This window comes from Salvelinus alpinus, chromosome 10 (genome assembly GCF_045679555.1).
Source record: "Salvelinus alpinus chromosome 10, SLU_Salpinus.1, whole genome shotgun sequence".
NCBI classification, from domain to species: Eukaryota; Metazoa; Chordata; class Actinopteri; order Salmoniformes; family Salmonidae; genus Salvelinus; species Salvelinus alpinus.
Window position 1 is genome coordinate 33,841,381 of NC_092095.1, and position 12,445 is coordinate 33,853,825.

The 12,445-nt window shown below is 42.0% G+C and overlaps 1 protein-coding gene across 6 annotated transcripts; it reads right to left on the reverse strand.

Annotated features, from left to right (window-relative positions):
- Positions 1–5,902: 5,902 nt before the first annotated feature.
- adcyap1a (adenylate cyclase activating polypeptide 1a) lies at positions 5,903–12,204 on the reverse strand. 6 transcript variants are annotated; one of them, XM_071329000.1, is made up of 7 exons: positions 11,893–12,204; positions 11,465–11,569; positions 10,329–10,463; positions 9,755–9,859; positions 9,074–9,208; positions 8,473–8,593; positions 5,903–6,409 (listed from the first exon to the last, which is right to left on the reverse strand). In XM_071329000.1, the coding sequence occupies exons 2-7, from the start codon at positions 11,560–11,562 to the stop codon at positions 6,401–6,403; spliced, it is 603 nt and encodes a 200-aa protein (XP_071185101.1). In that variant the 5' UTR covers positions 11,563–11,569; positions 11,893–12,204; the 3' UTR covers positions 5,903–6,400. The 6 variants fall into 6 exon arrangements, with proteins under 6 accessions (XP_071185101.1, XP_071185102.1, XP_071185099.1 ...); XM_071329001.1 differs by lacking the exon at positions 9,755–9,859; XM_071328998.1 differs by lacking the exon at positions 8,473–8,593 and having other exon boundaries at positions 11,465–11,566; positions 11,893–12,025.
- Between the last annotated feature and the right edge of the window lie 241 nt (positions 12,205–12,445).

The following is a 12,445-nucleotide window of genomic DNA, read 5'->3' on the forward strand; positions in this document are numbered from 1 at the left end:
TCATCAATCAATCACTCAAACATTAATAATGATATCTTACCTAGCTTGATGACTAAGTCCATTTTTACTTATTTCTGATGTTCTAAAAAATAACTGGTCAGAAGGGCCATGGGTCATGTTAAATTGTGTAGAAATGCAGGAAAGCCCCCCCCCCACACACACACATACACACAAGAAAACACCCTACACACACACACACACACACACACACACACACACACAACCCCCACTCCTCACACATCGCAAACACAAACACCTCATGTAAGCCAAACACAGCTCTACGTTCCCCAAACACGTTTCCATCCATGCTGCATTGTTGAGCAGTCAGACTGGCAGCACCCAGAGGGAGGTGCTGATGAAAGGGCTGTGGCATGTGGATTCCCCTCCAGAAAGCTGTCACTCAGCCGGCCTCCACATGGCCATGGGGTTCCTTGGGTGGGGCAGAGATGTGTGGAGCAGGGGGCGGGGGGGGGGGGGGGGTAGAGGGGCTAGGCAGAGTGCATGATGACAACAATACTGTAACAACACAGCAGTAGAGAGCGAGGAAAGACCTTTGTTGATCTCAACCCCCATCTCACTCTCTCTCATCTCGCTCTCTAGCTCTGGCTGTGGTATCTCTATCTCTTTGTATCTTTCTATCTCAATCGCTTTGTATCTTTCTATCTCTATCTCTTTGTATCTTTCTATCTCTTTGTATCTTTCTGTCTCTATCTCTTTGTATCTTTCTATCTCTTTGTATCTTTCTGTCTCTATCTCTTTGTATCTTTCTATCTCTATCTCTTTGTATCTTTCTATCTCTTTGTATGTTTCTATCTCTATCTCTTTGTATCTTTCTATCTCAATCTCTTTTCAGCTTTCTATCTCTTTGTATCTTTCTATCTCTTTGTATATTTCTGTCTCTATCTCTTTGTATCTTTCTATCTCTATCTCTTTGTATCTTTCTATCTCTATCTCTTTGTATCTTTCTATCTCTATCTCTTTGTATCTTTCTATCTCTATCTCTTTGTATCTTTCTATCTCTATCTCTTTGTATCTTTCTATCTCAATCTGTGACAGGATTCAGTAATTGGAGGCGGGCTTTCTGGCCACACCCAGACATTGATTGGAGATCAATAAGTGAGTCAGTTAGATATATCTATTACAGAGCTGGAAGCAGGAATATTAAATATGAAAGGGCAAGCGAGAGGGAGCGGTAGCTAGGCAGAGAGACGGGGGAGAGAGAAACACAGTGGGGGGAGGGAGAGACATGGAGGCTAGGAATAAAAGAGTGATATGCCTGTCACTGTTTAACCATTTAACCATGTTACTGTACACTCCACCAGGTAAAATAAAAAAGACAAACGGGAACAAAAATAAATACATTCTCAAACTCCATGCCATAATAAAAGTTATATCTACACATTCTTATTTTCATGGATTTTTCAGTAAACCACAATGATATGAAACACTTCGGCTGCACATCAGGCTGGCGGTATAGAAAGGTAACTGTATCTCTGTATCTTATGCCTGTCTGAGCCTGTGTTTGTGTGTGGTTTGATGCTCTTGTCCCATTTTATGAAGCAGTGTATGGCTGTGGTTGCCTGCATACTGTAGTCGTGTGAAGCTGTGTGTGTCTTTGTGTGATTGTGCTACTAGGATATGACACTGAGAATCTGTGGTTTGTGTGTGTGTGTGTGTGTGTTCTTAGGATCTGGCACTACCTCTCTCTGCCTCTGAGAACCCATTCATCATTAGCCCCTCCCTGCTGCCATCAGAGCTGGTAAAACAGAGCGCGGCCAGCGCCGAGTCCACCGACAAAAGCCATTTGAGTGAAATATATCCAGTAGGATCTTCAGATGTCTATGATGGCCACCACGGCCCCGCCCAGCTCCATCGCATCCCTAGTGCATCCTACTGTGGCCCGTTGCTTGGCAACACAGGCTGATTGGGTTAGCAGGGTTAAGAGGGGGTCTGGCACGGGGCTAGAGGAATCAGATCACTCCCATTGATCATCCTCCACTGAGGTCCGGGGCTGCGGCCGTACAGCCAAAGGCTGTAAGTCTATCTGGGAGGGAGGGAGGGAGGGGGTTATTATGCATGTAGGGTGAAAGGGGGAAGACGCACCAGGCTTTATGAGGCTTTGGCGACAACCTCAACCTGACATCCTTACTGTACAGTATGCCCTGCAGACTGTCTGTAACCACGACTCCTCAATCTCCCATCGACTTCTGATGACATTTTAATTGAACCATTGTGGGGGAGAAATGGCAGGAGGAGCAGGGCTGGGTTGGTGGGTCGTAGGCAGAGTCTGTGATGTCTGTGAAAGGTCCCTGGCTGTCCCTGGCCGTCCCTGCGGTGGCCACATAAAATGTGGGGGGCTCAGTTTGAGGTCATTAGCTCCAATCCGGCGCGACAGGCATTAAAAGGTTCCGCTGGCGTCCGGCTGGGGAGGTTCATGGTGGCATTCCAGGCACCTCTGAGAGGCACGACCCAGCAGGGGCACAACCTCACACCTCCACCCCCTTCTGGGGCAGACCCAGGGTGCCCCAGAGGGCACAGGGACAGTGGCCTGACACAGGACCCAACTCTGATTAGCATCACCACCGCAGTGGAACACACTCAGGCATCGTAATGCCACTCCACTGAGCACTAAGTCAACCATATAGACGAAACTCGCCCAGAACACAGGTGTAGAAACAAAACTAAAAAAGGCAATCAACCAAACAAAGTCCAAACAGCATAGTACGTGCTTTTTTACAGCACTTGATTCCTGTGACAACTCTTTTCGAACAAATCGTGTTCATTCCACACGAATCATGTGGTGCTCATTTTCACTTCTAAGATGGATGTGAACGTCTGTCTTCTGTTGTCTTCTGCTTTGTTACTATGGGGACTGAGGCACTGGGTGTTCTTGTAGCTATTGTGGGACTGGACCCTTGACAAAGCTGCAACCCACAAGCAGCCTGTTAAGAGCCTGCCTGCCTGGGTATAAAGCTAGAATCCTTAATTTAAACAATATCAAAACATCTCCCTGCCCCTGTGTTGATAAAAAGCTAAGGGATGGGGCTGGATAAATGTAACCACTTAAATTCATAGACAGAGCTATGGCTGCCATCCATGAAATAAAATGTATAGTTTTAAGTGTTTTGAGGCTATACAGTGTTTGTTTACATTCACGACGTTTACAAACATTGTAGTCAAACAAGCTTATATTTTGGGTTCTGATGGGGTACGGCAGTTCAGCTGAGCTCATGAAGCATTTATGAGTTATATTCTTCAAGAATCAAAATATATTACAAATGTAAAAGTCCAAAACTTGTTGTAAAATCAAAGGGCTCTATTCAATCTGTATTGCTGAAGCGTTTAAAGGTAATTACCTATTGAGCCGACATCTACAGCGTTTACCGTGAATGCAGTCTCCGCTAAGGCGGGAACATTGCCTTTAAATTTCAGTCATGCCGTAACACTGCACCTCTGCGATACGGATTTAATAGAGCCCCAAGAATTCTAGCTTTAACGTGTGTGAGGTGAGTCATGTGTCTAAAATACATATTTACAGTTAAGTAAATAGTCTACATGACCAAAAGTATGTGGACACCTAATTTCAAAATCATGGGCATTAATATGTTTGTCCCCCCTTTGCTGCTATAACAGCCTCTGCTCTACTGTGGAGGCTTTCAACTAGATGTTGGAACATTGCTGCGGAGACTTGCTTCCATTCAGCCACAAGAGCATTAGTTAGGTCGGGCACTGATGTTAGGCGATTAGGCCTGGCTCCCAGTTGGCATTCCAATTCATCCCAAAGGTGTTCAGGTCAGGGCTCTGTGCAGACCAGTCAAGTTCCTCCACACCGATCTCGACAAACTATTTCTGTATGGACCTCGCTTTGTGCACAGGGGCATTGTCATGCTGAAACAGGAAAGGGCCTTCCCCAAACTGTTGCCACAAAGTTGGAAGCACAGAATCATCTAGAATTTCATTGTATGCTGTAGAGGCCCCATACCATTATTCTTCCTCCACCAAATTTTACAGTTGGCACTATGCATGGCGGCAGGTAGCGTTCTCCTGGCATAGGCCAAACCTAGATTCGTCCGTCGGACTGCCAGATGGTGAAGCGTGATTCATCACTCCAGACAACTCATTTCCACTGCTCCAGAGTCCAATGGCGGCGAGCTTTACACCACTCCAGCCGACGCTTGGCATTGCGCATGGTGATCTTGGGCTTGTGTTTGGCTGCTCGGCCATTGAAAACCAATTCATGAAGCTCCCGACGAACTGTTCTTGTGCGGACATTGCTTCCAGAGGCAGTATAGCCCCAAGGACAGACGATTTTTACTTGCTACCCGCTTCAGCACTCGGCGGTCCCGTTCTATGAACTTGTGTGGCCTACCACTTAGCGGTTGAACCGTTGCTGCTCCTAGACGCTTCCACTTCACAGTAACAGCACTTGCAGTTTACTGAGGAAGCTCTAGCAGGGCAGATAATTGACGAACTGACTTGTTGGAAAGGTGTCATCCTATGACGGTGCCACGTTGAATGTCACTGAGCTCTTCAGTAAGTCCATTCTACTGCCAATGTTTGTCTATGGAGATTGCATGGCTGTGTGCTCGATTTTACATACCTGTCAGCAACTGGTGTGGCTGAAATAGTCAAATCCACTAATTTGAAGGGGTGTCCACATACTTTTTTATATATAGTGTGTGTCTGATTCATCCATAACCTCACACTAAGATATGGAGCAACACGGCGTTATTGATTAGTGTTGTGTACGGTAATATTGACTGCTCTGGATGGAGTTTCCAGCTTCGAGCCACCACGGTAGCTACAGACACTTGTTGGATTGGTTATGTAGTATGCCATGTGTTTGCATACATTTTCATGTGTGTATTGGGTGTAACTTTTTGGTCGACTGTTTTGCATGTTGAGTTTATTTGGTGTTTTGCTATGTTTGTAATGATGCTAAATGTTCTCTTTTACTTCAGTTTGCTCTTCAATTTGTGCACCTTGGTTGAAGAGGGAGGTAGTGGCAATGTTCCTTTTCCTTTGCTACGAGAGTAAAGAATGTGTCATTGAGAATGGGAGGTATGGTATATACTATAGGCTTTTTAGAGACGCCACCATGGTCTGAGTTCTTCATCCGTGACGTCCTAGTCGGATGCTGGGCACAGCAGGACAGCAGTGGGTGGTACTGGTCGGGTGATCCCTCCCATGTCTGACCCTCCACTGGTGCCATCCCAAGGGGGTCTGGGGATATGGGGGTATGGACACACGGGCAAGTGAAGTGTCAGGGTTTCACAGGATTCACACCAAAGAGCAATTTAGTTTTCTCTGATTCTCGGAAACCAGGGCAGAGGCAACAGTCTGACTTTTTCATCCTCATACCCATGATTCCTATGGGTAGTGGTATCTCTGAGCACCTTAATGTTAATTTATTGTAGATGTACTATTCACAGTAATTTGTTTATTTGTTTAGTAAGGCATCCACACTCAGCAAGGGAAATGATTTTATACTTCTTGCAGCACAACATGGACATGTTTAACACTGTGTTTTTAAAAGAATGTAGTTATGGACACTTAGTTCCTTCCATATCCATTTGTTGTTGTTTTTGTTTGTTGATTGTGGAAGATAATTATTTAGACCCCTATTTAATTCAGTGATACCCATTAGGTGTCTATTCTTTCATTTAGTCCTCTCCTCCTCTGTAATCTGTCTCTCTTTGGGCATTTTGGTGTGATGGGCTAGTGAAAAAGTACACCTATCGGACGGATGCACGATAGTATGTGGAGTGGGACTAAGATTGGCTAACAATTATCGTGTATTGTTGTATAGAAATGGTACTGCAGAATTATCTGTACTAGCATCCTCTCCTATGTGCCCAGGAGAACGACTTCTAGTGTTATGTGTTTCAAAGATTAGACGAAATTGTGTTGTTTACAAAAATTTATTCATACAAATCTTACAACACCTTTTTTTAAACATTTATAGACTTGACCCTTGCGGGTTCGCCATTTTTTTTTCTTCATTATAATAGTACTCTCTAATATCAATTTTCTACACAATAAATATATGTTTTAAGTTTAATCTTCACGTTTAGTAAGGCTGTTGGCGCTTTCAAAGTGATACACATTATGGAGAGAGGGCAATCATGATGGTTGCAACTATCTATCACAATTATCTAAGTCTATGTGCTCTAAAAACAAACAACCGCCAAAAGAAATGATCGCGAGCAAGAGTGCTCGGAGACTACACCTAATGGCACTAAAGATCCAATCAAATGCCTGCGCAACACAAAAACAACAACCAAAGGGTGAAATGTAAGCTGATGATGTGCAGCATTGTAGGGCTACTAAATAGCCATCTGTGATTCGTGGCGATTTTAAAGTCGAAGCAAGGCACCACAGCCGCAAGCTGCATCCTGCGTCACAAAGCCTGGAGGGGAATGCAGAATTAAAGAAAGATTGATTTCATACACACAGGCACAGATCGAAGAACTTTGTCCTACTGCTCAGTGTCACAATGCTCAAACCTAACCTACAGTGTCTGTAGAATCTGCCTGGTGCACGAGTGGAGTTAGATCTCCTTGCTTTTTAGGCAAGTGGGCTGATGAGCTGTTGGGGCCAGGAAGGGGAAGTATACTGTGGGGATTCAGAAGCAACATTTTTCATGATCTTATTAGCTATTTTTTTTATGCTGCCAAAACCCGGGATGGCTATTACAGAAGTAGCTAGCCCAATCATGCTTCTAGTTAGAAGAAGTGTGGCTTGTTCTGTCTGAGTAACCATTGTCTATGTGTCACTGATGGGTACAAGTGAGAAGAGAGGCCAGGTTCTTCTAATGAAGTGTGGAAACCTTTGCCTGGTAACTCCCTTTTAAAAGCCAAAAATCACTGTTTTGCTCTCTCAAATTGATTGGTCATGGACTCTCCCTCTTTCTCTGTGTCCCTCTTTCGCTTTGTTCTCCTCTCTCGCACCCACTATCCTCCTTCCCTCTCTCTTCTTCCCACTCCTCTCATACTTGGGTCTATCTAGCACTCAACAGGTTCTCTGCAACTCTTCTTGTGATCATTTACATCAACAGCAAAGAGGCAAGTAAACTGAGGAGCTAGTTTGGGATTGGTGGTGTTCAGAATAGTACAGGCACGGTTCATTATGTTTAAGGCTTTATCTAACTGTTGATTAGGTAGAAGTTTTACTGTGCTGCGCATGGGCTGCCAGGATAGGTCATTCAAAACAACGATCATTCAAGAATTGTTTTTGGCATACATTACATTTGGAATGTAACAGAATCTTGCCTCAAGTCCCATTGGGAAGAGACTAAAAGGACAACATAACAAGACTCTTTCTAAGAGCTTCTCCTCTGCAGTACATTCATCCGAGTTTCCTCGACAGAGGACAGGGGTCAGACGTTCAATCGCACACGTTGTGCAGTAATGTTGGGGAAGGAACAAAAACAAAAACAACATCCAGAAAACACAGATATGTAGATACGTCAATCAGTGAGCAAACAAAACCAGCCAATTGCAGTAGTTTGCACAGATTTTGTGGCTAGTGCAATTACTTTAATCATGCAGTCTAGCTTTACATTGGTTCACATGACAATAGAGGGGAAGCACAGCAAAGCAACCAGGAAGGTGCAACACATACGTCTTCAGATTACCTCTGCAATGTTCCTCATGAAAAATAACAACATTTGTGAAATTAAATGAAGCCATATAAAAAGTATCACGTTAGTCGAAACGGTCTGAATTGTTTCTTTCTTTCTTTTGAGTCTGCTAACATTCTAGGTTATTCTGTGTTCATGATACTTCTTATGTGGCGAGAAGAGACATATGGAAAACCTTTAACAGCATTCCAGGTTTTCAAGAGCTTTTCAAAACACACGGATAGCACTAGAGAGGAACACAAGATAGATACTTTGCACAAAGTTCAAAAGTGTACGCTTATTTTCGTTAACACTGAAGAAGAACAACCGGAAGAAAAGAAAAAGCTCAAAAGCACTCTGGTCCTCATCTTATATAGGGGTCATATAGGGGTCATTCTAACAAGTATTTCACTTTAGTGGCTGGGTTACCACCATATGTAAGGCTTCTAAAACCAGTTGGGTCATGTCTGTTTTGGTCTTAAATAATTAATTTCTTTATAATACTGTTTGACATCACATTATTATCCTACAGCCTCTGATAGGATATTTATGGGGAATTTAAAAATATATAAAGTAAAACAATACACATTTTATGTGTATAACATATCTATGCATCTATATTCACGTTCATACATATTCTGTACATGCATGCTTGACATGCATTATATAGGTGTGAATATAGTAGATACAGTATCTCTAGAGAGACAGGAGCACAAATGAGGAAAGGAGGCGATTGGGTTGTATAAAGTATTTGGAGTGTAAGATCACAGGTTTAGGTTACGGTGAGAAAAAGAGGGAGAGACAGGAGACATCCCTCAAGACAAGGCCTTGGGAAAGAGCCTGGAACTCACCGGAAATTCGGGAGAGAACTGTTTCAGCCAGTCTCCCAAAATAGCCTCAAACTCATCCCCATCCGGGAGGGCATCAAAGTCTATGTCTTGTAGAATATGGTGAAAACCTAAGTCTTCAGGGCTGTTGTAAATAAAGACACTAATCTCTTAATTTCAGTTGCCAAAAATTAACATTCAATACATTAATTGTCTTTTAAACTATTTATTTTCCTCACATTCATATATTTAAATGTTTAAAAGACAGGGTAAAGAGCATATTGATCATTTGCTCATAATTTAATCTTATTTTATAAGTAGGTCTAAAAAATAAATAAATATAGGCTATATTTAGGTTGAACAAAAAGATTGGTCCATAAAGTAGATCTGTGCGTTCTCAAGTGCTAAAGTACAAAAGAAAAACAATATTATTATCAAAATATTCATTTTAATGGCTTTACTTCATACATAAATACATGTTTAAAGAACACAAGAGCGATCCACTGATTGATTGTTCAGTTATCTCAAAATGACTTGATCTGGGCTGTACACACATGTTAGTTTGGGTTAGCAACGCTACAAATACGCTAGCCGGCGTCCTTTGTTTCTATATCTCTGTCTATACCTTTTCCCAAGGACTGCTGCCAGGTATTTCTTGACTGCCATTTGCTTTCGGTAGCGGCTGTAGCTATCTGTGAAGATCCCATCCGAATGTCGCTTTGACAGAGGCTCTGAGTCGTCTTCCATGGTGCTCCCTCCACTAGAAAGGGGAAGAGTAGAAGTTCTCTCTGTTAGGAGACGTATACCCTCCCTCCGAGGACTGTAGCCCATAGGATGCGCTGCACAGTTCTGATTTAAAAACTTACGCTTTTAATCAACCCTCCGGAATATATTTTTATTTCGATATCATCATGGTTAGGCTGGCTGGTTGAGGATATTGTAGGGAATAATTGAAGCCTATATTTATCTTCAACCCTTGGGACTAATCCACCACATTAATTATTCATAATGAAAAGTAAATGTATTCAGCCACGTGTATCATGTGCTTTGCTCCTTAAAGAGACAATATCAGCACTGAGATTCACCGATTCGATCTAATGCCGCACCCGGATTTGCACTCTTGAAGATTTTATCAAGTCAACCTACTCTGGGCGTAAAGGCGTCAAATTCAGGTGGGAAGACCACACACGTAGACACACGGGGAAATTAAACGAAACAGAATGAATATCAGAGTTAAAAGAAAAACGAACACGAAAAAGAACTTAGATCACAAAATAAGAGACGGCAATTTAGAAGATGTCCTTACCCTACACGCTTTGCCATCAGAGAATGGAGATATTTTCTTGCTGATAACTGACCCAGCGCTTTCCTGTAGGCTTTATTAAACATTCCGTCTGCATGCCTTTCCGTTCTGGGATGATAAAACGCCAAACAATAAATGACCACACTCAACACACACCTAGCGTTAAGTAGCAACATTAATGTAGCCTATACCAAATCCAACTCGTCATATGAGCTGTTTTCCAAAAGGTGAGCTTGAATAGTGAATAGTTACTTTTATGACTTTGGAAATGGCCAGTTCAGATTAAAAGTGTTTCGTTATGTTTAAATTTGCCAAGTAAATAGCCTACTTTCTACTACATTATACCACAAAAGCTTTCCGATCAGCTTCGTTGGAATACCAGGGTACCAGTACCACCGACCCCCCCCAAAAAAAAAGGTTCTACAACAAAATGTGATCATTGACAGTACAGTACATTTACTAACACAGAACATATAACATAGAAGAACAGAAATACGAGCTCAAATAATGAAATGTCTAGCAAGAACGTCAACAACATTACAAACAATAGGTTGAGAATAGTGATAATGATAGTCACCTTTTCTCCGGTGGGTAGTATAAAGTGTACAAATCGTCAGCCACAGACGGGGGACTTCTTATAGCAATTTGATCACTGTCAAATGCCAAGTCCGGTAACGAATTCCCATCCTCGTCATAAACCTCATTTTCAAGTCTGAAATCGGAAATGCATTTGAATATTATATTATTTTTGATCATGCATTATCATGACTAAACCAATTCTAAAAATAAACACTGAAATAAATGACGAATGTATTTTTAGATTGTAGCCTATTTTTTATATATACATGTCTGATACTATAGCCAACATGTATCTGCTTAAATTCTAAATAATTGCAATTGCTATCGGCCAATCCTAATTTGGCTACATCACCTTACAGAACTAATTTAGTGGAAGCATGGGCTTTAGCCCTTAAAAGGCAACCAAACCCCACCCCATCGGAAATAGGAAGATAAAAACGTTTAATTTAAAATATTTGCCATTGTGAATGAAATAACATCATATCCTGATCTCAAAAACAAAATGTAGAGTTATCATTCTAAAATTAAATGATGCAGATTATGACTTCTTAGTTAAGACAATCACAATAAATCGATTTTGTTATTCTGTGAATTAGTGGCTCCTTCGTTTGCCTCATTCCTCAGAAAATTACGCCTCTCTGTCATTCCCATGGGACGCGTCTGCACGCAGAGCTACAGTTCTGTATCAGACGCTTGATCTACCAATAGCTGCTAATATGCCCTGTTCCCGTGATATGATTCCAAGTGCTCTAAAGCCCCTCATAACAAAACATTGCAGCATATTCGCACTGAAAATAAAACACATTTAAGAGTATCTTCCAATGTAGGCTGTGGCATTAATTTTATACCCAAATTAATAAGATGCTCTGAAAATGTACAAAATATTGCGTATTAATTTAGATATAAACGAAATAAAAATTATACACACATTGATTGAACGAAAAAAAAATGTGTGTAACATTAAATGGCATAGTTCTATATACCTATGTGGTTGCAGGTATAATTGATAAACAAACAACTGCTTTGCTCGTCGCAGGCGCTCAGCAACAGAAACAATGCGTTTGCCAATGTTCAGTTTACTAATCCTTTACATGCAGAGATGCTCAGTTGAAGGAGGGGTGAACAGGTACCTACCTAAGGTTAGGATAGTTAAGCCCGAGAGGTGAGCAGTAGACACTGTAGTGCATTATGATTCCATAGATGAGTAAGGCTAAAGTCGCTTTACTAGACATTGTCCTGCTGTGAAAAAAAAATATCACAACGTTAAATGTGCGAAGGCTATGTAACATTTCCACAGTCAGACTGAGGGAAAAACGAAATGAATGCATATTTTAAGAATGGATAGGTTTTTCTTCAATGTTGGAGAATAATGTAATAAGCTTACAAAAATGATTCAAACTCCCCATCTATCCCCTTCTATTCAACAGTGCCTCAAAGTACCTAAAATGTGTTGACCCAAACATTCTAAAGTGTTAAACATTACCTCCAAACATTCTAAAGTACCCAAGCCTGTTGCTGTATTCTCGATTTGTGTGCGTAAAAGTTCGGAAAGCATCACGTACCTATTGCGGTGTCGAGAGAGACGCTGGATGCGATCCGGTTGCAACTACGACTGGGAGAGTGAGATAGTCTCTCTCTCTCCCTTTCTCTCCTTCCCGCTCTCTCTCCCCTTGCTTCTTCTGGAAAGCGTCTCTGCCGCCTCCTGTTGCTCCTTCAATTTGTCCAACCCTCCGTGCGGTCACACATAAAACGCGCTTCTCGGATCTCTGTATGCACACAGCCCCGGGAGAAAGAGGCCAAACATTTGTCTTCACAGAGGAAACTTTTTGTTCTGAAGACTTGCTTCCCTCGGCTTTTTTATTCTTGAATCGAATGGCATGCCTTTTTCACTAGTCACGTTAGGGGATACTATCTACGTCATCGCCCCCATCCTCTCCGAATGTTATAATGTAGTACTTTTCCTTTCCCGTCAATGAGATGGCCGGAGTCATAAAGTGCATATGCATGTTTAGTTCAATCACGTAATTGTGGGACAATGAATGAATGCTAATATTTGTCAGCGTGACATAGATAGGCGGTATGCCAAGTGAGGTCAATGTGCGTGGTTAATTTCAA

Bases quoted from the DNA above. Each gene is read 5' to 3' on its own strand.
- adcyap1a (XM_071328998.1), bottom strand. From the start codon at position 11,562: ATGTCTAGTAAAGCGACTTTAGCCTTACTCATCTATGGAATCATAATG. The intron at 9,209-9,754 runs GTAAGGACATCT...TCCCCTTTCTAG, and splicing joins CTGATGGCAAAGCGTGTAGG to TGGAGGGAGCACCATGGAAG. The intron at 6,410-9,073 runs GTATAGACAGAG...ATTCCCCTCCAG, and splicing joins GCAGCAGTCCTTGGGAAAAG to GCTTTGTGACGCAGGATGCA.